General features: G+C 32.2%; 2 protein-coding genes across 5 annotated transcripts; one reads left to right on the plus strand and one right to left on the minus strand.

Annotated features, from left to right (window-relative positions):
* Positions 1-124: 124 nt before the first annotated feature.
* Positions 125-5,026, minus strand: LOC107926275 (26S proteasome regulatory subunit RPN13). 4 transcript variants are annotated; one of them, XM_041075585.1, is made up of 14 exons: positions 4,909-5,026; positions 4,647-4,706; positions 4,436-4,528; positions 4,225-4,284; positions 3,567-3,605; positions 3,379-3,453; positions 3,232-3,298; positions 2,364-2,430; positions 1,706-1,824; positions 1,586-1,609; positions 1,004-1,098; positions 850-927; positions 708-762; positions 125-616 (listed from the first exon to the last, which is right to left on the minus strand). In XM_041075585.1, the coding sequence occupies exons 2-14, from the start codon at positions 4,683-4,685 to the stop codon at positions 483-485; spliced, it is 945 nt and encodes a 314-aa protein (XP_040931519.1). In that variant the 5' UTR covers positions 4,686-4,706; positions 4,909-5,026; the 3' UTR covers positions 125-482. The 4 variants fall into 4 exon arrangements, with proteins under 4 accessions (XP_040931519.1, XP_016712572.1, XP_040931518.1 ...); XM_016857083.2 differs by having other exon boundaries at positions 2,364-2,442; XM_041075584.1 differs by having other exon boundaries at positions 2,364-2,442; positions 3,567-3,599; positions 4,909-5,019.
* A 5,175-nt stretch (positions 5,027-10,201) lies between these two features.
* On the plus strand, positions 10,202-18,939 carry LOC107926161 (pollen receptor-like kinase 1). Its single transcript, XM_016856962.2, has 3 exons — positions 10,202-10,940; positions 12,433-13,044; positions 18,806-18,939. The coding sequence occupies exons 1-3, from the start codon at positions 10,526-10,528 to the stop codon at positions 18,832-18,834; spliced, it is 1,056 nt and encodes a 351-aa protein (XP_016712451.1). The 5' UTR covers positions 10,202-10,525; the 3' UTR covers positions 18,835-18,939.
* The last annotated feature ends 5,084 nt before the right edge of the window (positions 18,940-24,023 follow it).

Below are 24,023 nucleotides of genomic sequence, written 5' to 3' on the forward strand. Positions count from 1 at the left end.
AAACCTGAAAATTTAAAACCCAAAATGACCTAACCTAGATTGATTCAAGCCCAATTTTCAGGTCTAATGGAAACCATAACCATAGAGCAATAAAACACACAAAAATCTGATAGGAATTCCAATGTAACAAAAATCCAACAGAACATACACTTGACCTTTATATGTTTTCACCAATTCAATGCTTTCCGTGTATGTTCAAAAGGTATTAAAAATGGTCCTAAAAAAACCAAGAAATTATCCACTTAATCTTCAACACAATTTTTTCTTCCTTTTTTGTTTTTGTTTTTTGGGTTGTATTATACAATAGCTTAAAACTTTGAACCACAATAAAAACCATTTCCATTCTTCATTGCTTTCTTTTTTCTGCCTTTTTTTTTTCCAGAACACCCACCCAAACAAGAAGAATAAATTAAAACAGGGATGAACTATTCTCTCCTATGATAAACGAGAGTGATGGGAACGGTAGCAGATGAAATTATCTGTCACTTGCTCTCATCCATGGGGTCATTACGATTACAGGATTGAGGTCTTACATCTTTTTCATCTTGTGTTTCTCCAGAAGTTTTGGAAACAGAATCTTCAAGTGCCTCAAGGAAAGATAAAACAGTGAACTTATCTGCAAAAAAAGGAATGGTTAAATAAATTAACCATGAAGAACCATCGCAATGTCCGATACTAAAATTTATTTGGAACTGCAGACTACTCACATTTACTTGGATCAATACCGAACTGAGACAAATCTATCTGTCCGGTTCGAAGTACCTATAACAGAGAGAAAGCAACCTCATGAAATTGAACAGTGCATTGAGAATTCACAAACAAACAATAGTGTGGGTTCTAATTCCTCACATAGGTAAATGAATCTACTTGCTGACGGAAAGGAGGACTCTGCAGCAACTCTAACAAATCCTCAGGTGTCCATTGACCCTGAAACACCAATAACTTCATATTCGGAGAACATAAAATATAGAAAGAAAACCGAAACAGTGCAACTATTATATACCTCTGGTAAATATGAAGCTAATCGCTCTTCCAATGACAATGTCTCAATTAATGGCATTATCAAATCTGGCTTCAAAATATCATCCAACCCCAAGCCTGGTAGGATAAAAAAGGGAAGGAGGTGGAGTCGTGTCAAAGAAAAGCAACAGAAAATGTGAAACTTCACGTCAAACCACTTCCTAACGGTATGGTATCAATTGAGAATACCAAAAGTGGACAGCTCTTGAGAAATAATAGACTCGTCAAATTTCTTTGACTACAAACACAAAGGTTGACGGATATGGCTTAACTCTGAGAGCAGCATCAAGCAGAATTGTTATTTCAAGGACTGCATATCAGACTACTCTCACTCTTAAAAATATGTTACATTAGCTGGTTAAAGTATTGGATCAAAAGCAAAATCACTAGCTTTACACTGATAATATCACAACTACAATTTTATTATTACTTCTACAAATATATTGGAAAAAAAAATACTTCACACGTGGAAATATAACAAAGAAAAAAAAATTTCCCTAGAAACTTAACAGGTTCAATTCCAATATTACCAGATGCTCTTAAATATAAAAAGAAAAAAAATCACCTCCATCTGGCTCACCAGCTACCTCTGCAACAGATACAACCACAAAACAACGGTGTTAGAGCTCAAAATGATCTAATAACAAAATAGTAACAAGCATTCTGCAATTAATGAACTACATACCTGCTGGACCAATATTGCTCAGTATTCTTTGCAAGTCTTCCAATTTAACTGGCCCTGATGAAGAGGTTACATCACTAATCGCTTCAGCACCTAAGTTTGTAACAGTCAAGTTTCCAGCTCTGAAAAGTTTGGATAAATAAAAACATAAGAATTTTGAACAAGTGGCTAATATCTTGAAAAAGAATAGAGCTCAAATTTCTAATTTTCTTTCGGTCTAAGCCAACCAAGGTCTATGAATAGAGGAACTGAAAGAATAGAGCTCAAATTTCTAATTTTCTTTCGGTCTAAGCCAACCAAGGTCTATGAATAGAGGAACTGACAGGTACTTCAATAAAAACAACACTCATATATTCAATTTAAAATTGATTCTAAACCTCAGTCCTCTTCCTAAAATTTTTACAAACAATTTAATTTCTAGAACTAATCGACCACAAGCCATGTAAGTGCATTCATCAACATGCCTAATATTGTTTTATTAATACTAATTTTAATTATAAAGTTTCACAACATTGACATGTATGACACAAGGATAGGCTGGACCACAAGACATCTGAAAATAAAGTAGACAACATTTAGTTTTTCAATTTTGTGTTTGCAAATACCATTTATAGTAATCTTTCTACATGAATGAGGGGTATCCTTATAACAATGGCTTTACCTTGATGAAATATCATCTTCAACCATGTCTTCAAACGCTTGCAAAGGCTCAGAAGCATCAGGCTCATCTACACCAAGTTCTGTTGAATATTAAAATAATAAAATAAAATCAATTTCCGGATAATTCCCCCTATTCCACCCACATTGAGCAAATAGCCATTCTTCAAATATAAAATTGGTTAATGTATGAAGGCCTAGTCCACTAACAGAGTGGTTTTGATACATGAGGAGTTAACACTGAAATATTAAGACAAAGGAAGAGAGAGAAGAGGAGGGAGGAGGGGGAGGGGAGGGGAGGGGAAGGGAAGGGAGGTAGAAAGCTAGATATGGTATCTATGCATGCAGGGGTTTCCAATTTTAGATACTGAAATATATTGCAAAAGATAAAGTTAAAGAGTGAAGGATGACAATTAAGGGAAACAAGAGAGAAAGAGAGAGAGTGAGACTGTGATCAAGAAAGCCATGTTTAATGATGTGATTGCTTACATCAGAGCAGCAGGAACCAACACACACACAGAGACTGGTTAAGAAAGCCATGACTGATATGATTTTATCAACATAAAGTAAGATGAGGATGCTTCAACAATAATAATAGAAAAAAGGGAACCATAAAAGCAAAAATATAGGACCAAGTAAACCAAAATTGGAAGAGCAGATAACTCATATGGGAAACTAAAAGCAGGATAAATATACAATCTATTAAAGTTAAAAGGAATCCATAAAACAAAATTAAAAACATAAAACAAAGAGAGAGAGAGAATATGTCTTATTATAAACATACCAAAGCAATCCATGCAGAAGGATAACCTTGATGACTAGAATGCATATTTAAACCCTAAACTTAACCAGAAAATGTGATCCATTTATACCTAATGGTTGATTGATGAAATTATTGACCGCGCAACATAATTGTGAGTCATCTTCAGCTTTCGGCTCCTGAGCGAATAAGAATGAAAACAACTTAGCAAAAAATAGCAGAGACTTAGCTACACAGGAAGCAAATTAACAAACCTAACCTGCATCCAGAAAAAGAACTTCCGGTCGTCGGTATTGAACTTTAATATGTAAACCCTGCCTGATGCTTGATTAACCTATGTTATCCAAGTACAATAATATTCAAGATCACTTAAAAAAGCTAATATAATCCAATTTGATAATCAACGTATTTTAAAAGATTTAAATAGTTCAAAAGACAATTAAATACCTTCTCAAAAACAGCCTCATCGGGGAAAATAATCTGATCCTATAATATGTCATGTGAAGGAAAAGGGAAAGGGAAAGAAAAAAGAGTACTCACATGTTATATTAACATTTTTATGAATCAAGCAATAATAACAGGGTAAAGTAGGCATAGAATGTTAATCACAGGTCTGAATATTAACAATGAAACTAAGCTATTAAAGGACAAGAATTAAAAATCAATTCTTAACCATATCAGTTAACCAGATGGAAACTTATACATAAAATAAAACAATGTGACCTATCAGACAACATTGCTTCTGACTTCTAAATAGCAAAGATGGACAACATAGCAAACTATTCCAGACATTAACAAGATGAGAAGATAGAACTAATGTGACTAATAGTTAACATGAAAAGTATACACATACAATGTGTTAACAAGCATACATGCTGAACTTATATTAAACTCTAAAAGACCCCCAAACTACATTTTAGAATGAAATGCATGCATATACACAGACACGTACATGCAAAATTGATTCCTAGACTACAAAATCAGAAGCAGCATATAAAAGTCAAAACTGAAAGGCTGCTACGATAAAACCTGCAAGCCTCAATGTTCATACAGAATAAAATATTTTAAGTAAAACAACAAAAGCAAACTATAGGAAGCGGGATACATCTTCAATAACATTTTGAGTCCGATCAAGCCACTGAAAATGAACCAGTCCCTCCTCACCCTGGAACAGAAACGTGGTAAGCTCACAACAGTTTCAGATAAAAATAATCTAAAACAGATAACAATTCCATTATCTAAACACATAATGTAAAAAACTAATAAAACCCAAAAGATAAAATAGGTATAACCAAAAGTTCTTTAATTGATAATACCCTAGCTATGCGAATGAGCCCTTTACGTGTATCAGGGACAACCCTTTTTCCTTCCAACATCATTTTACCAGCACGAAACTCCAGCAAAGTTTCCTGCCAATACATAAATGCCGAATTGAGTTCAAACACGATAACCTAAGACATCAATTCATTTCAGAAAATTTTTCGAAAACTCTAAATTTGATTTTAAAGTATTTAGCTGAGACAGTACCTGCATTGCTGGAAAAGCTTCACCGAAAGACGAACCCATCAGCTCCACTTCTTTCAATAGCTAAAAAAGAAATCAAATTCAAAAGAACCCGAACCCCAAAACAAAATAATAAATTGATTTCAAGACACAAGACGACGAATAAAAGCAAATAATTAACGAAATTTGTTCGACAAAACCCTAAAATCAGAAATAATAAAAATTAAACAGTATAATTTTTTTCCTCAATCGGTAAAGATTTAAAGGCAAACCACAAATATAATACCTGCTTTTTATATATATAGCTTTATTTTTCGCAGAAATTTGATCAAATTTTCTTTTGCATGTAAAGATTGGAAAGCTCAGATTCTGTATATCAAAAGCGGCCGAGTTTCGGCTTTGCAAATTCAGGCAGTAACTTTTGCTAATATCACGAAACTGACACTCTTTTTTAGGCCTAATTATGGTTTTAGTCCCTTTATTATGCTAAACTTTTTTATTTAAGCTTCATACTTTAATTTTATGTAATTTAGCCTCTTTTCTTTTATAATATTATTATTTTATTAAAGTTGATAACTTTCTTAGTTGCTATTGTTAAAATGATAATATAAACTTTTTTTAGAAAAAATTTTAAGCGTAGGGTCGAAATTAAATTAAAAATTTTAGGATAATTAAAACATATTGTAAGTTTAAAACTTTATAATTTCTAGAAATCATAAATCACAATTTTAACGTTTTAGAGGGGAAATATAATGTTACTATTTATTAGTTTATAATTTTTTTTAATTTCAAATGGGTTAAAACACAAATTTTCATTTTCTTAAGAGTCGGGATCTTACCTAACCCTTTAGTGTTGTCCCTAATTGGTATTTTATTAATAAATCCAAATCGATAGCACCGCTAGATACTATTATTATAGTGATCACTCAAATTATGTTTAGAATTAGTTTTAAGCATTCGATTCACATGTAAATTATTATAAATCGAACACGATCGATTTGATTTTCACGTGGTCCAGATTACGTGATCAAATAATAATAATAAATTTATATCATCGCCTTAATAACAAAAAGTTATGTTATCAATTTGGATCTATTAATAAATTTTATAATAATAAATAAATAAATTATATTGAACTAAAGAAGAGGGGTGAAATCTTAAATTTCAAATTAATAGAGATACAAAACTGTAATTATATTTTTTTATTATTCTTTATTTATATATTTATTTTGGCATTTAAGCGGCAAACTAGTGAGCTAGGGTTTGAGCATATTCAGTTTGGGTTTAGGTTAGTTAACCCAAATGCAAAATCTAAGGCCCTTTAGATAGGTACTATGGTTCAATGCATTTAGTTATCTTTTTATTTTATGCTACAGTAATTAATTTCATTATTATTAATAATTTTATTATAAATTTTGATTATATCTGTTCTTTTTAAAATAATACCTAAAACTATCCATAACTCCTCCTAACGCATAAATAGAAGGATAATAAACTTCAATACATTCGAACCCACATCCTTCTGCATTGACAATAATGTTCATGCCAATCGAACTAAAACTCAATTAACAATTATACAAATTTTAAAAACAAATCAATCTAATTATATGCAAGTTTGAAGGAATATAATGAATTGTATAATAAATAAAGAGGAATATAATCAATTATATGATAAATAAAATATCAAATTTATATGAAAATTAAATTAGAATCTCATATATATATATATAATTACACCAAAAACAAATTTTACATTTTTAAAGTTTATCCCAAAGCGTTTTAAGATTTTAGATTTTTACCAAATCCGTCCTAAGCTATTTTGTATATTTTTATTATGTATTTTTTGTTTAAATTTCATGATTTATCATGCTATTTACATCATCTACAAATTACTTTTATTACAATAATTTTCTTTATTGCAATTTTAAGTTTTATTTTATCACCATTTTATTTATCATAGTTGTTTCATTAACGAATAATTTGTGATTGACCAATAAACTCTTAAATTACATCAATAAGAACGAACTTAAAAAAATTACTTATTCACTATTTGACTTTTAAAGTATACCCGTTTTCTCATTTTGATATTTAATTTTTTTATCTATTTTGACATCCAAATACATTCACTTCCTAATTTGGTATTTAAAGTATAACTCTGTTATATTTTTTTAGTCCATTTTTCGATAGAAGTTACAAAATATATTATAACTAATCACAAAACACCACATGACATCTTTATGTAAAAGTAAAATATATTCTTTTATTAAATATATATACACATTAAACAATATGAAAAATAGAAATAAAAATATATATAATCTAGAAAAAGCATATAAATTATAAAAAAAATTAAAAATACAATAATTGAAAAGAAATTAGTTGAAATTAACATTATTTATTACAAAATTTGTAAAAAATTGTAAAAAAATATTTTTAAAAGTTTAAAAAAATTATAAAATTCTAAAATATATAATTATAAAATTCTAAAAATTATTTAAATTTCAAGTTTTTTTTTTTGCTTTTACTTGAAAGTTAAATACCTTTTTTATAACATTTTTTATATTTTTTATACATTATTTTGACTTTTTACAATTTACAATTATATATTTTATTTTTTAAAATAACGTTTTAATTTTTTTAATTTTATATATTATATATACTTTTTACATTTTTAATCAATATAATTTATATAATATTTTTTTTTAAAATGACACATGACTTGTTCTAATAGCACCACATGACTTATCAACGTCGATCAATGTTGGTTAGCAATCAATCAAGTGTTTTTTTTAATATTTAAGTATTTAATATTATAATTTTTTTATTTTTAAACATAAATTTAATATTTTTATTTTAAATAAACTTAATTACCACGTGACATCTTTTTCATTAGCCAAAACATGCCACGTGGCTCATTTCCATTGGCCAAAATTGTCTAACAATTTTTTTAATGTTTGTTACAAAATAGACCAAAAATAGAGAAAATTGATACTTTAGATATCAAGTTAAGACAAAAATTAGGTACCAAAGTAAGAGAATTTGTATACTTTAAGAGCTAAATCGTGAATTAAGCTTCAAAAATTCAATGGCAACTCCATTTGTAAGATTTTAAAATTACATCACAAAGGTCGCAAGATCGCTTGTACACGCCACTGTTCAGAAAGGCATAAAATTAAAAATAAACAAATAACAAAAGGAACTTTGAGATAAATAAGTTAAAAGTAATATAGAGGCCTTTATATCAAAAGTTAGATTGTATTTTGTCTTCTTTACAAAAATAAAAAAAAATCATTATATGTTAAATTAAAAAGCAAATTAGTGTTTTCAGTAAAATTTTCCATCAAATTTTATTGTTAAAAATTGATTCTTATACGTCAGCATATTGTACACATGAATTGTCTGGTTATTTCGATAACCAAATAAGTTTTAATAGAAGAAATTGATGAAAATTTTAATAGAAATGACTAATTTACATTTTAATTAATCTAACGTACAGTAACTAATTTACTTATTTAATGACCAATTTACTTTTTAATCTAACGTATAAGAATTAATTTACTTATTTTTTAAATAAAAAAATAAAATGTAATTTAACTATTAATACGAAAACTTCTATGATGCTTTTATTGATAAATAGAAAAAGTATGAAATATAATTTTCCCATTACATCAAAGTTCAAACCTCAACTTGAAATCCCATTATTATTTTCTTTTATTTGTTTTTGTTTGAAGGCAATCAGACCTAGAAAGCTCAAAATAATAATAGTAATGATAACACACAATGCATGTATGGAGTGAGGGATATTATCAGCAGAAGATAATTGAATGCCAAACCGAAATAGCTAAGTTGGAGGAGCAGTAATTAGAAGCTTCATCAGTACCCACCTCGGCTCCGCTCGTTTCATTAGCAGCACACAAGCGTTAAATTCGGTAGAAATAAAATTTAATTAGATTCGAAAAAAATTAAATTTTGAGTTACTTGAATTATACAAACCAATTTGATCAATTTGAGTTTTGAATTGGAGTTGAGTTGAGTTGAGTTGAATTTTATAATTGAATAACTCTAATTATTTAAATAACAAATTTGTATAAATACTATTTTAATCCCTGTTCTCTCACAAAAAAATTAAAATAATTTTTAAAATTTAAAATATTTATAAAAATTTCAAATTTTATATTTAAAAAAAAGTATAAAAAATTCTAAAATATATAAAAAAGGTTAAAATTTTAATTTTTTTCTAAAATAATAATTATTTTGGGACCTAATTAATTATTCAAATTTATCATACTCAACTATTTTATTTTTTTATTATTTTGCTTTGAATTTTTTTCAAATATATATGGTTTCAAATTTATGTGCTTTAATATGAAATTAGTTATAGTACTGTAACAATATTTCTTATTTGACATGTTTAATTTTTTTTTAATTTAACTCAAATAATTTCACTTGATTCGATTCGACTCGAATTACATTTCACTCGATTCGACTCGAATTACATTTCATCCGATTCGATTTAAAAAAATTTCAAATTGAGTTAGAATGATAAAATAGGCTCGAAAAATGGACTTGGGCAAAAAAAAAGGCTCGTATATAGAAAATGGGTCAAGCCTCAAGTAAGCTTTAATTTGCCCGGGTCCAGTCCGAATTTGCCAAAAAATTGTTTTTGTTTTTCTACTATTTTGCTGCCATTTCACTATTATATTGCTACTATTTTATTGTTATTGTTTGAATATTGTATAACTCTTGTTTTATTATTAATTTTGCTACTATTTTAGAGTCATTTGCTTGTTAAATTTTACCCTATCTTAGTGTTATTTAAATATAAAGATTTTTTTTATTTTCAATTTATCGGAAAATATTTATTTGATTTTTTTACTATATTTGATGTATTATATTTTTAAATTTATTTTTATATAAAAATTTATTACAACGAGCGAGTCGAGCTTGAGTTTTAACTTTTTATCCAGATCGGATTTAGGCAAAAATTTAAGTCTATTTTTTGCCCAAACCTATCAAATAGGCCTGAAATTCTGTTGTGACCTAGCCAATGATCAACTCGAGGTCAACATCAGATCAAATTATAATTTTTTTTAAGAATCAAAATAAAGTTTATCATTTTCGAGTAAAAATTCTATCTACCCTTATCCCCTCAAATCCGAGCCACATTCATCTTTATCCCAAAATTCTAGCTACTCAACTAACTAAAACATTGATCTATAAATGTTAAATCAACATTCATTCCAGAATAATAAACCCTAAATCTTAAACTATACCGAGCCAATCAACATTCATTCGAGAATAATAAACCCTAAATCCTAAATTATACCAAACTAATTCTAAATGATTGAATTAAAATGTGAAAACTTTTTGCCCAAAAATTTTTAAATAAAGGAATTGCATGGCAAATACGTAAGATGAAGACGTTATCAACGTAACACATGCAGAGCCTTCCATTGATATACACCTTTTAGCAACTCCTATTCTTAGTAACTCAATCTTTCCTCTCTTTCAAAACCATCCAGATTTTCACCCACCATTTTTCTTTTTTGTTTTCTTTCTCTTTTGGGCCCATCCTTGGGCTCAAAACCCCATCGATATCCCCCGCGTTGTAGGCCCCGTGGCGAAGGGCGCGCACGCGCCGCCGCCCTCCATCACCGTGCATAAAACCCTCCGCCATGGCCACCTTTCACCTTCGTGTTATATTTTTAATATCCATGCTTTTCACTTCTTCTTATTAATTTTCCGATTCTGAATCCCTTTTGAAATTCGAAGCTTCTTTAGTCAATGCCTCTAAATTGGACAGTTGGAGAAACAACCCAAAGCCGCCGTGCGATGGCAACCGTGCGAATTGGGTCGGTGTCCTTTGCAAAAAGGATACCGTTTTGGGTCTAAAACTTGAGAAAATGGGATTATCGGGAACCATCGATGTGGATTCCTTATCCGGGTTTTCCAAATTAAGAACCCTAAGTTTTATGAACAATAATTTCAACGGCTCCTTACCGGATTTTAATAAACTCAGTGGCTTGAGATCGCTTTATTTGTCGAACAATCAATTTTCTGGAGATTTACCGAAAAATGCATTTGAAAGTCTGGCTAGATTGAAGAAATTGTATCTTTCGAAAAATAAGTTTACGGGTGAGATTCCGTCGTCGATAGCTAACCTTCGTAAGGTTATAGAGATTAAGTTCGACGGGAATAAGTTTTCCGGTAAGATACCGGATTTTAAACAACACAACTTCACACTGAATCTTTCAAATAATGCATTGGAGGGTTCTATACCTGCAAGCCTTAGTAAGATGGATCCCACCATATTTTCCGGTGAGTTTTTCGTGTTTATCGTGATTGCAAAATGCTAATATAATCATTTTAACAATTTCTTTGTCATGATTTCATTGCAAACTTCGATCATACAATCATAATATATAGTCTAGAACTCTACTGTTTTTTTTTTTTTTATGTTGAAGGGGTGGACAGAAATTTTAGTAAATTATAAATATTTAAGAAGGTTAAAACCATTTTATCGTATATTAATTTATAATTTTATAATTTTAAAAGAATTTTAAACCAGTTAAATTATTTTTCTGTTTAAGGACAGTGTTTGTTTCTTAGTGGTGGTGGAGTTAGAAAATTTTTTTGAGTCCAGAATTAAATTTTATATTTTTATGATAATAAAAATGTAATTTCACTATTTTAATAAATTATATATTTATAACTTTTAAATATTAAATTAAATTTTTATTTTTTGGGTCAAAAGTATAATTTTATTATTATTAATTTAAAATTTTATTAAATATAAAATAACTAAATAAAAAAATTTTCATTTTAAGGGATCGAGGTCTGCTAACCCTCTGGCTTCGCCACTTTTGTTCCCTGTGACTTGTCAGTCATATTTACGTACTTTCAAACCCTATTATTTCCAATCATATCATGTTCATTCAAGGGTGAAGTTAGAAGAAAAATTTTGAGTCGGAATTAAATTGTATATTTTTACCATAATAAAAATACAATATCCTCATTTTAATAGTTTATATCTTCATAATTTTAAAAGGATTAAATCAAATTTTTATATTTTTTTGACTAATTATGTTGTATGAAAACAAAGAATTTAGTCCAATAGTAAAGAAAACTTGAATTACTGGTTTTTTTTTGTTATTTATTGCATAAAAAAATTTGACCTACTAATTACTAATTTTTACTATTTAAGATTAAAGTTTAATAATGTTATTCATTTGGATTAGTTTCTTAATTTTCGAAAATTTTATAAATTAAAATTTGTAATTAACTTTCCAATTTCTGTAAATTTAAATTATGGTAAAAATATTATAAAGGTCCCTATATTAAAAATTAAATTGTATTTTGTCTTGTTACTCAAAAAATATATAAATTAATTTTTATATATTGAATTTCTTCTATTGAAAATTTCATTCATTTCTATTATTAATTAAATGATCTCTGTATGCAATATGACACTTCAATTAATGACACAATATGTTATTTAAACTAATTTATAAAGTCTAATTTACTATTATTTGAATAATAGAAATAAAAAATAATTTAAATTCTAATACAGTAACAATTATGTCACTTAGATGGGATTTAGATAGGTTACATGTGATGCGTTTAGTTTATTTTTTTTCTCATACTACAATATCGTTACAGTATCTAATTTTACTGTTATTAATTAATATTTTTACATTAATTACATGTAAACGCACCGTACATCCAAACTAAACCTATGTATTTTAATGATTGAATGTTTGATTAATGTATAGTTTAAAAGGCCTATAATTTTCTTGGTTTACACCTGCAGGCAACAAAGGTCTATGTGGAGCACCATTGAAGACTTGTGACTCTCCAACTTCCCCTCCCACAATCCAATCCTCCGCCCCTTCACCCGCCCTCCCCACAACCCCTTCCCCCGCTCCTTCCCCTGCCCCTCCCAAAACACCCGCCATTTGGCTTCCCACCATCGTTTTTTTAGTCGTCACATCAATCATTTTCGCCACTCTCACCCTCCTCTTAATCTGTTGTCGCAGCAGAGTGCAACCGCCTCATTCCATCGAGGCACCACCACCGACGTCGGGTGCTTCGCAGAAAAACGACGTAGAGCTCTCTTTCTTGAGGGATGATAGAGAGAGGTTTGATCTGGCGGAGCTGTTGAAATCAACGGCGGATGTGTTGGGGAGTGGGAGCTTTGGGTCATCGCATAAGGCGGCTCTATCGGTAGGGTCGTCAATGGTGGTGAAGAGACATAAAAAGATGAATAACGTTGGGAAAGAAGAGTTTATAAAGCATATGGAAAACTTAGGGTGGTTGAGACATGAGAATGTGCTTCCTCTCGTTGCTTATTGTTATAGGAGGGAAGAAAAGTTGCTAGTTTATGATTTTGTGGAAAATGGAAGCTTGGCTGTTCATCTTCACGGTTAGTACTCTCATTACTTAAATTCACAAATTTCAGCTTCTAAGAAGTGTTGCGGAAAGGATCGTTTCGAGAACTCCGATATGACTACAAGTAAATTGACCGGAACGAAAAATAAAGTGAACACAAGGATTTACGTGGTTCGGCTTTAATGCCTACGTCCACGGGCAGAGGCGAAAAGAAATTTCACTATAACAAGATGAAGATTACAAGTGTTTTACACTCAAGACACAACCCGAGAACCTCACAACTCTCAACCCCTATAGAAAACCCGAAAGCTAAAATCCTAGCTTTCAAAGAACAAGCTTTGCTCTCTCTTGGTTTGGGATGATTAATATGGCTAATGAACCTCTCTATTTATAAGAGAGTTCAAGGACATAATTGTCCAAAACTTTGGCAAAGATTTGTGGTTGAAAATGGACACCAACAACCATCCACTAATCCACTACCACCAACAACCCACTACCAACAACAACAATCCACTACCAATTTTAAGCCATTTCTTAACAAATCTCCACCTTGGCTTGAAATTTACCAAGCTGAACATCATAGTGAATTCCTCGAACTGGATCACCTCTTCCAAACGCCTCTCTGGCGCTAATCAATCCCGAATACCTATCAAGTCCAAGCAATGCTTGAACTTATATGCAGGGATCACCTTAGTTAACATATCTGCAGGATTCTTCTCGGTAGCAACCTTGCTGATAACAATGTCACCTTGCGTAACATGTTCCCGAACAAAATGATATCTGACATCAATGTGTTTGGTCCGTTCATGAAACATCTGATTTTTAGTCAGATGTATGGCACTCTGGCTATCGCAAAATACAACAGTGAAATCCTGTTGTAAACCCAAACTGCTTACTAGACCTTTCATCCACAATGCTTCTTTCACTTCTTCTGCTAACGCCATATATTCCGCCTCAGTCGTAGATAAGGCTACGGTAGACTGTAACACAGCTTTCCAACTAATGGCTCCTCCAGAATAAGTGAAAACATAACCCGTCAGAGATCTTCTTTTGTCCAGATCTCCAGCATAATCAGAGTCCACATAGCCCGTGACACTGCTAGTGCAGTCACTCTGATCATATACCAAGCATAAATCTGCAGAACCTCTCAAGTACCTGAGAATCCATTTCACGGCCTGCCAGTGTTCCTTGCCAGGACAACTCATGTATCTGCTGACCACACTAACTGCATGTGAAATGTCTGGACGAGTGCAAACCATTGCATACATCACGCTTCCAACTGCACTCGAGTATGGAATGTGAGACATTTGCTGCTTTTCTTCATCAGATTGTGGTGACAACTCTGCAGAGAGTTTGAAATGTGGTGCCAACGGAGTACTCACAGTTTTCGCTTTATCCATGCCGAAGCGTTGAAGAACCTTTTCAATGTAGTTCTTCTGCGACACACGAAGCTTGCCCGCCTTGCGATCTCTGTGAATATCCATGCCCAAAATTTTCTTGGCAGCACCCAGATCCTTCATCTCGAACTCACCACTCAACTGCGACTTTAACTTGTTGATTTCCGACATGTTTTTGGAAGCAATTAACATGTCATCAACATACAGCAACAAATAAATGTGCGAACCATCTGAGAGCTTCCGATGATAGACACAAGCATCATAGTCACATCTTGTGTAACCATGCTGAATCATGAAGCTATCAAACCGCTTGTACCACTGCCTTGGGGATTGTTTCAATCCATATAAAGACTTCTTTAATAGACAGACATGGTCTTCTTTACCAGGAACTGTAAAACCCTCTGGTTGACGCATGTAGATTGTTTCCTCGAGCTCACCATGCAAGAACGCCGTTTTTACGTCAAGCTGCTCAAGTTCTAGATCAGACTTGGCCACCATGGCAAGTAATACACGAATGGAAGAATGCTTTACGACTGGGGAGAAAACTTCATTGTAGTCAATCCCCTCTTTCTGAGTGAAGCCTTTAGCAACCAATCGTGCCTTGAATCTAGTTGCTTCAACCCCTAGGATGCCTTCCTTTTTCTTGAAGACCCATTTGCAACCAACTATCTTCTGGTTACTTGGCGGCTTAACCAACTCCCAAGTATGGTTCTTGTGAAGAGATTCTATCTCCTCACTCATAGCAATTGCCCACTGTGCCGACTCATCACACGTGACAGCCTCATTATAACTGGAAGGTTCTATACCAATGGACTCCGCCACACTGAGCGCGAAAGACACCAGATTAGCGTAACGCGGATTTGGTTTGATTTGTCTCTTCGTTCTTCCAGTGGCAATGCTATATGGTTTTTCTTGAGGTGACTCATCTTCATCGGAATCTTGCACCTCAACTTGATCATCCTGGACTGAAGTACCTTCCGTAGGAATTGGAGCGTCCACCTGACACTCCACCTGCTTCTCAACACCGTGATCTCCCATTCTATCTGACTCCTCCTTTTCCCGGGAATTTGTGGTGGATCGAAGCATGGATGACTCATCAAAAGTCACATCTCTGCTGATGATGAACTTGGACGAAACCGGATCAGGACACCACAACCTGTATCCTTTCACCCCTTGGCCGTATCCAAGAAATATGCATTTCTTCGCCCTCGGTTTGAGTTTTCCCTCATTTACATGAGCATACGCAGGGCAGCCAAACACTCTTAAACCAGAGTAATCAGCAGGAGAACCAGACCATACTTCCTCAGGAGTCTTCAGCTCAATAGCTGTTGACGGAGATCTGTTAACCAAATAACAAGCAGTATTAACAGCTTCAGCCCAAAATTCTTCACCGAGCCCAGCATTTGATCGCATGCAACGAGCTCGCTCCAAGAGAGTTCTATTCATGCGTTCTGCAACTCCATTTTGTTGTGGTGTTCGACGAACAGTGCGGTGTCTCACTATTCCTTCATTTTTGCAGAACTCATTGAATTCACCTGAGCAAAACTCCAAGCCATTATCCGTCCGGAATCGCTTGATCTTCTTTCCTGTTTGATTTTCGATCAAAGCTTTAAATTGCTTGAAGTTGATGAGAACCTCATACTTGCTCTTCAGAAAATACACCCAAACCTTTCTCGAGTAATCATCGATAAAGGTAAGCAGATATCTGTAACCACCTTTAGAAATTGTCGGAGAAGGCCCCCAAAGGTCAGAATGGAAGTAATCCACTGTGCCTTTTGTCTTGTGAATCCCAGTGCTGAACTTTACCCGAGTCTGCTTACCGAAGACGCAGTGCTCACAGAAATTCAACTTTCCTGTACACTGCCCAGACAATAATCCTCGTTTGCTTAGCACCGATAAGCCTCTCTCGCTCATATGCCCGAGCCGCATATGCCATAACTTCGTGGTGTCAGAATCTAGATCATCTGATGATGACACTCCCGCAACACCTGTAACCGAGGAACCATCGAGGAAGTAAAGGCCCCGCTCCAAATTACCACGTATCACAGTCAAAGCACCCGAGAATACCTTGAGAACTCCACCTTCAGCAGAGTACCGAAAGCCTTTCTTGTCCAACGTACTCAAAGAGATCAAATTTTTCTTCATTTCTGGAATGTGCCGAACATCAGTTAGAGTTCTAACAATACCGTCAAACATCTTTATACGAACTGTGCCAATCCCCATGACTTGACATGCGTGGTCATTTCCCATTAGTACTGAACCAGAATGCTTCTCGTATGTTGAGAATGCATCTTTCGAAGTACTTATATGAAATGTAGCTCCCGTATCAAGAATCCATCTCCCACCAGCGTAAGAGTCGGATACTGCAAGAACGATCTCGGCATCACTTGAAGAATCTGCATCAGCTACATTCGCACGATCATTTTGTTGCTCCTGTGATTCTGATTTCTCCTTCCTTTTCGGACAATCTACCTTCATGTGCCCGTACTTCTTACAGTAGTAGCACTGTATTCTCTTCTTGGACTGCGATCTAGGATGGCTTTTACTTGAACTTCCACCCTTTGCCTTGGATCTTCCTCGAGCAACCAAGCCTTCGCCTTCATTGTTTTCGACCACCTTACCAGTGATTTTCTTCCTCAACTCACTGGAACTTAAGGCATTTTTCACCTCCTCTAGAGTCAGGTCATCACGACCGTACATCATTGTATCAACAAAATTCTCATACGAGGGAGGCAAAGAACACAAAACAATTATTGCTTGGTCCTCATCATCGATTTTGTTATCGATATTATTCAAATCCATGATAATGGAATTGAATTTATCCAGGTGCTGGGAAACAGGTGTACCTTCCTCCATCTTCAGGGCATAGAGTCTTTGCTTGAGGTAGAGCCGGTTCGTCAATGACTTCGTCATGTACTTGCTCTCTAACCGGAGCCACAAACCGGACGCGGTTTTCTCATCCGCTACTTCTCGTAGCACTTCATCTCCTAGACATAGCAGAATAGCACTATGTGCTCTTTCTAGCATGTCATCCTTTTGCTCTTCCGAAAGCGTGCTTGGTAATTTATCTTTACCAGACAATGCTTTTAGCAATCCTTGTTGAACCAGCACTGCCCGCATCTTGATGCGCCATAAACTGAAACTATTTTTCCCGGTAAATTTCTCGACATCATACTTAGTCGATGAAACACTTGTAGCCATAATTTGGAACCTTTGAATGAATGATAATATTTTCTTCCTGATGTGAAAGATCAGACAAAGCTGCAGTCACAGGGCAATTCAGAAAATATTATCACTCCTTCAACTAAGCTCTGATACCAATTTGTTGCGGAAAGGATCGTTTCGAGAACTCCGATATGACTACAAGTAAATTGACCGGAACGAAAAATAAAGTGAACACAAGGATTTACGTGGTTCGGCTTTAATGCCTACGTCCACGGGCAGAGGCGAAAAGAAATTTCACTATAACAAGATGAAGATTACAAGTGTTTTACACTCAAGACACAACCCGAGAACCTCACAACTCTCAACCCCTATAGAAAACCCGAAAGCTAAAATCCTAGCTTTCAAAGAACAAGCTTTGCTCTCTCTTGGTTTGGGATGATTAATATGGCTAATGAACCTCTCTATTTATAAGAGAGTTCAAGGACATAATTGTCCAAAACTTTGGCAAAGATTTGTGGTTGAAAATGGACACCAACAACCATCCACTAATCCACTACCACCAACAACCCACTACCAACAACAACAATCCACTACCAATTTTAAGCCATTTCTTAACAAGAAGCTTAACACCAAAAATTGATTAAAAAAATAAAAAAAATAAGATAAAATATTTACGTTTAAACTGGTCAAATCAATTAATTTGAGATCTGATGATCTAAATGATTGCTTAATCCGATTCCTGAGAAGGTTTAACTATACCATAGATTCAAGTATAACAATGTACGTTCCATATGATTTGCCTTCTAATCACCCGATTAGGCACACCCATCTTGTCTTTAGACCACTTCTTTAGACATTCGAGCTTTCAATCTATAGAGTTGTGACATTTGAGACAACTTCCAATGAAGACAATATTAGACTTTAATAGATTTTTCTTGAAGAAATCGAAAAATCTTTTGACATATCTAAATCCGTAAATATACCTCACGTCTTACCTAATTTTTTAAGCCTAAAACTATAAACCCTAACATAAAAACATGCCATATTACACCTAAAGATGAAGTCAGGAAATTAGTTTAAGAACAGATGGTAAATCTACCATTTTTGAAGGGAATCCTGAAAACTCCTTTAAATATTTAGAACCCTAAATTGCTCTTTAACTCAATAATTTCGTATATATTTCTTCTTCTTTTTTTATTACTGTTAGATAACATTTCTTTTAAATCTTTTCAGGTTACCAGACACTGAGAAAACCCCACTAGATTGGCCAACACGATTAAACATAGTAAAAGGAGTAACCAAAGGTCTCGAATACCTCTACAACGAACTCCCAGCTTTAATCTCACCTCACGGTCATCTCAAATCTTCAAACGTCCTTCTCAACGAATCCCTTCAACCTTTACTCACAGATTACAGTCTAATCCCATTAATCAACCCAGAAAGCGCCCAAGAACTCATCGTAGCTTATAAATCACCTGAATACATCAAACATGGAAGGATCACGAAGAAAACTGATGTATGGTGCCTTGGTGTATTGATTTTAGAGATCTTGACCGGCAAATTCCCTGCAAATTTCTTACAAGAAGGAAAAGGAACCGAAGAACAAGATTTGGCTGTGTGGGTAACATCGATTGTGGGTGATTACGAAAATAATAACCCAGAAATTATGTTGAAGATTGAAGAGGTTTTGGATAAAGATATGGGGGCAGTGAATAATGGTGATAAAGAGATGATGGTTGAATTGTTGAAGATTGGGTTGAACTGTTGTGAATCGGATTTAGAGAAGAGATTAGACTTAAAAGATGTTGTTGAGAGAATTGATGGATTAATGAAGGGTAAAAAAGCTCATGGGATCGATGATGATGTCTCATCACTTGCAACTAATAATTAATTTTCTCATTTAGGTTCAACTATTCTTTTAATCTTTTATTGTATTCATTTTATTTTAAATTTAGTTTAGTAAAAATTTTAATGAATAAATGATGACTTCAAAATAAGATTTATTTTATTTTCATTACTTTAAATTTTTATTTAATAATTATGCGAATTAATTACTTTTATTGAAATTCCGATTATCATCTGATAGATTGTACAAATAATTTATCTAATATTTTTAGTAATATTTCTTTTCTCTCTCTTCCGTTGACTATCACCATTGTGTAAAATAAAAGAAAATATATTATACTCTTTATTAAATTTGATCATGGGTTAAGTCGAGTCGGATCAATGTAAAATTTTATGTTCATTTTTAGGATCGAGTCTGACCCGAAAAATAGGTCTAAAAGTTTGCCCAAAATTGATCCAAATAAAAAATGTTAAACCTGAGCCTGACTTGCCCATATTAAACTTTTATATTATTTTTTATATAAAAACAAATTAAAAACTATAATACATCAAATACACAAAAAAACAATGAAAGAAATGTTTCCCAACAAATTAAAAATACATTAAAAAAATATTTATACTTAAATAACACTAATATAGTTATAACTTATTAAGCAAATGCCTCTAAATAGTAGCAAATTTAATATTAAAATAAGAGTTATATAATATATAAACAATAAAAACAAAATAATAGCAATATAATAATAAAATGTCAAAGAAACAACATAAAAAAAATCAAAATAACAATTAATGAAAAATTTTATACAAATTCAGATAGGGTCAAACCCAAGTCAAAAAATTACCTGAGGCTCAACCCATTTAAAATACGGGTCTTATTATTTTGTCCAAGCTCAGTTTTCAGGTCTATGTTTTTACCCAAACCCTTTTTAGACAGGCCTTTAGGTCAAGGCAGGTTGACTGATCCATGTTTAGGTCACTCTCTACCATATATCTTCTTCCTCTTATCATTGCCGCCATAGTTTCTCTTGTTGATCTTCTTATGCCATCAAAATCGTTGTTGAAAATTTGATCAACGATCCTGATTACCCACCGATGGCTCTTAGGCTTAAGAAACAAGTTACGTATTGCCTCTAGGTTCCACCAGTTCATCGTTGCCATTGCTTGGGTATTCAATTATTAGCTTGCTTCTAATGATTTGCCGCTTAATTTCTTTACAATTTGATTTGGGAGACTAAACCTAAGTTCCTTATTGGCTTCTTTCATAAGTGACCCAAAAAATTGATTAATTATGAAAATGATCCAAGTACAAAATATTATACAAAAATGATCTGTTTTCTACGGTGTTTGTTAGTGCTATCAACCTAACTGGTGGCACCCCTAACTTTTTTTTAAATAATTTTTTGGGTGCCGCCACTATGTCTGGCAGCATTAGTATTTTTTTTGGTATTGTCACACAGCTTGGTCGTACGAGTGTAAGCTCAAAGACACTAGGCAGAAGGTATTGATATATTTAGGTCGTGGTATTGATACCAGGAAAAAGGTATCGATGCTTAGATCATGGTTTTGATACCTTTTGTCTAGTATCGACACTGAAATTTGTTGTTCATTCTCTACAATGGAGACATCGATCCGGTGCGTCAACGAAGTTGATGCGGATGAGGAAGCATCGGGGAAGATGACCATGAAAATCAAAGGGAAAGATGAGGAAGCATCATCGAGTGAAAAAAACATGAGGAGAAAATGAAGAAACGCCATCACCATTTCTGAAATCCCATAATAAAACTAAAAAATGACGCAGATGAGTAAGCATCGAGGAAGATAATCATGGAAATCAAACGAGAGGGAAGATGAGAAAGCATTGTCGAGTGAAGAAGCATAAGAAGAAAGAAGAAGAAACGCCACCACCATGATGGAAGCTCAAATATGCATCAAATATATCTATACCTTTGATAAAAATGTATCAAAAGTATCAATACTCCATTCCTAGCATTGATACTAATATTTACACAAATGTAGTCACACAACCTGGCAACATAAAAAAAATACATATTAGTGTCGCCAAATACAACGAAGACACACACAAAAAAAAAATCTTTTATAGGGTGATCGGTCAAGTTGGTGGCACCAACATCCACTATAAAAAACAGATCATTTTCATACAAAGTTTTTCGCCTGAATTATAATTAATCCATATTATTAGGTCACTTTTTGAAAAAAGCCTTCCCTCTGCTTTTAATATTGTTTGCTAAAATGGGCTTGCTTGGTTTTCCAATATTTCAAAACCAAGCTTTGACGTTTAGAGTCAAACCTTATAATAATACACCAAGAACCAATATTTTCACTGATGGATTACTGAATAATAGCATTTCTGTAAAATCTGCTTATGCAAAGGAAATCAAAGATTGCCCATTTTCAAAAATAGAGAAAAAAAAGTAGCAATTAAACGCATATAAAGGGTATAATAAATTATGGGTATATCGTTCAAGCTATTAATAAATATATATATTTGAAGTTTGTGTCTAATGAATAATTTGATTTATTCAATATATTTAGGTATCGTTTAGATATAAGGCCGATTGAAAACGGAGCCGTTCATTGGCAGGTAATCGAGATCGTTGATCAATTTCCCGACGGTAGTTTTGATGGCATGAGAAGGTCCGCAAGAAAAGTAGTGGCGGCAATGATATGAGGAAGAAGATGGTAGATAGTGTAATAATTTTTTCTTCTCTTCTTTATTTAGTCAATGGTGATAGTCAACGAAATTTTTTTACACAATCCCTAATTTGTACAATTATTTGATTTTAAGTAATTAAATTTAAAAAATGATTAAAATAAGATATTTTTTTTTAATTGTCGTTTACCCTAAAAAATTTAATATATATTAAATTAATTGAACTTGAATAAGGAAAATTTTATTTTTCACGATTTAATTTACACTCGAATTTGATATACGAGAAGAATTAGTGACGGTACTTTATATTAAGATTTAAGGTCTAAATAAATTTTTTTAATTAAAAATTTTAATGACAACCTATTTAAAATTTTCAACCTATTTAAAAGATTAATGAGAATTTTAAAAAAAATAGAGTGATCTAATTAAAACTTTTAAAAACTTGAAGGGTTTAATAAGATTTTTTTTTTTAATTTGGAGGGGAAAGGCTTCTTAGACCCTTATTACCAATCCCTGATCGCACTCATTAATGTCAATTGAACTAGTACAATCAAAATGTAAATAAGTATACGTTTGAGCAGCCATAAAATGTAGAATTAAACTTTTACAGATAAAGGGACTAAGATTTTCTTTGGATGAGAGGTGAGAATTTCGATGAGATAAAAAATAACAGTAACGGTGAAATTAATTATTGTATGTGTAAGATTAAATCTAGCAATAAGACGTTTGTTTGATTTTAAATGCAGCAATAATCATGAGATCAAAAGCGAAAATGATCATTAAAAGACGTTAAATTGAAATATATGTATGCATAACAAATTACTAAACAATATATTTAGATTAAATAATAGAGGATAAACTACCAAAATAGTCACTATTGTTTCCTTTAAGTTACATTTTAGTTACTCATGTTTGAAATATTATGATTTAGTTATTTATGTTATCGTGTTGTAATATTTTAGTCATTGAGTTTAATTGTTGTTAACGGTGTAATGGTAAGCTGACATGGCACGTTAAATCATCATTTCAAACGAAAATTTTAAGTTAAATTATACAATTGGTCCCTATATCTTTTTTCATTTTGAGCAATTTAATTTTTTTTCATTTATATTAAAAGAGATGAAGGAGAGAGGAAAATAGAGGTAGAAGAAGAAGAGAATGGAAAATAAAGAAAAAAAATGTTAAAAGAACATGAAAGAAAAAAATAAATTGCTCAAAATGAAAAAAGATATGGGGACCAATTGTATAATTTAACCTAAATTTTTTATTTGAAATGATGATTGAACGTGCCACGTCAGCTTACTGTTAACGGCAATTAATGGTTCAGTAACTAAAATATTACAACACATTAACTTAAGTGACTAAAACGTAATATTTCAAACATAAATGACTAAAATATAACCTGAGTGAAACAAAAGTGACTATTTTAATAGTTTACTCAATAATAAAACATATATATTCATTTAAGTTAAATTGTGATTCAAAATATATTTAAATTAAAGTTAAAATTAAATGTATAAAAATATTTCAAATATATTTATGTTAAATAATAATATTATTAAAATTATATTATATTAAATCTTAATTAAAATAGTATTATATCCAAACTCTTCCAGATCGGCTTGCTTTCCGATTGAAAAAAATTTCTAATGCATGCAAAGCGAGCCTAAGGACTAAAATATAAATCCTAATCTTATTAGGGTTTTCTCTGTACTAAAATTTATTGAATCAGAGACAAGTAAAATTTATCAAAAAAAAAAGATCAGATTTTATATTTTGTTTTCTGATTTTTTATGACGAAAACCTATAAAATTTGATTAAAAAAGAAGAAGAAAACCTAATATCTGTTATCTAACATTCAATGAAATAGTAAAGGAACAAGGATTTCCTGAACGTATGCTGTTTAACCGCCATGTAAAGCACAAAGACGTTAAA

Source organism: Gossypium hirsutum, chromosome A08 (assembly GCF_007990345.1).
Source record: "Gossypium hirsutum isolate 1008001.06 chromosome A08, Gossypium_hirsutum_v2.1, whole genome shotgun sequence".
In the NCBI taxonomy this organism is placed as follows: Eukaryota; Viridiplantae; Streptophyta; class Magnoliopsida; order Malvales; family Malvaceae; genus Gossypium; species Gossypium hirsutum.

Bases quoted from the DNA above. Each gene is read 5' to 3' on its own strand.
- LOC107926275 (XM_016857083.2), bottom strand. From the start codon at position 4,685: ATGGGTTCGTCTTTCGGTGAAGCTTTTCCAGCAATGCAG. The intron at 4,529-4,646 runs GTACTGTCTCAG...ATGTATTGGCAG, and splicing joins AAGCTTTTCCAGCAATGCAG to GAAACTTTGCTGGAGTTTCG. The intron at 617-707 runs GTGAGTAGTCTG...CTTTTTTTGCAG, and splicing joins CGGTATTGATCCAAGTAAAT to ATAAGTTCACTGTTTTATCT.
- LOC107926161 (XM_016856962.2), top strand. From the start codon at position 10,526: ATGGGATTATCGGGAACCATCGATGTGGATTCCTTATCCGGGTTTTCC. The intron at 10,941-12,432 runs GTGAGTTTTTCG...TTACACCTGCAG, and splicing joins GGATCCCACCATATTTTCCG to GCAACAAAGGTCTATGTGGA. The intron at 13,045-18,805 runs GTTAGTACTCTC...AAATCTTTTCAG, and splicing joins CTTGGCTGTTCATCTTCACG to GTTACCAGACACTGAGAAAA.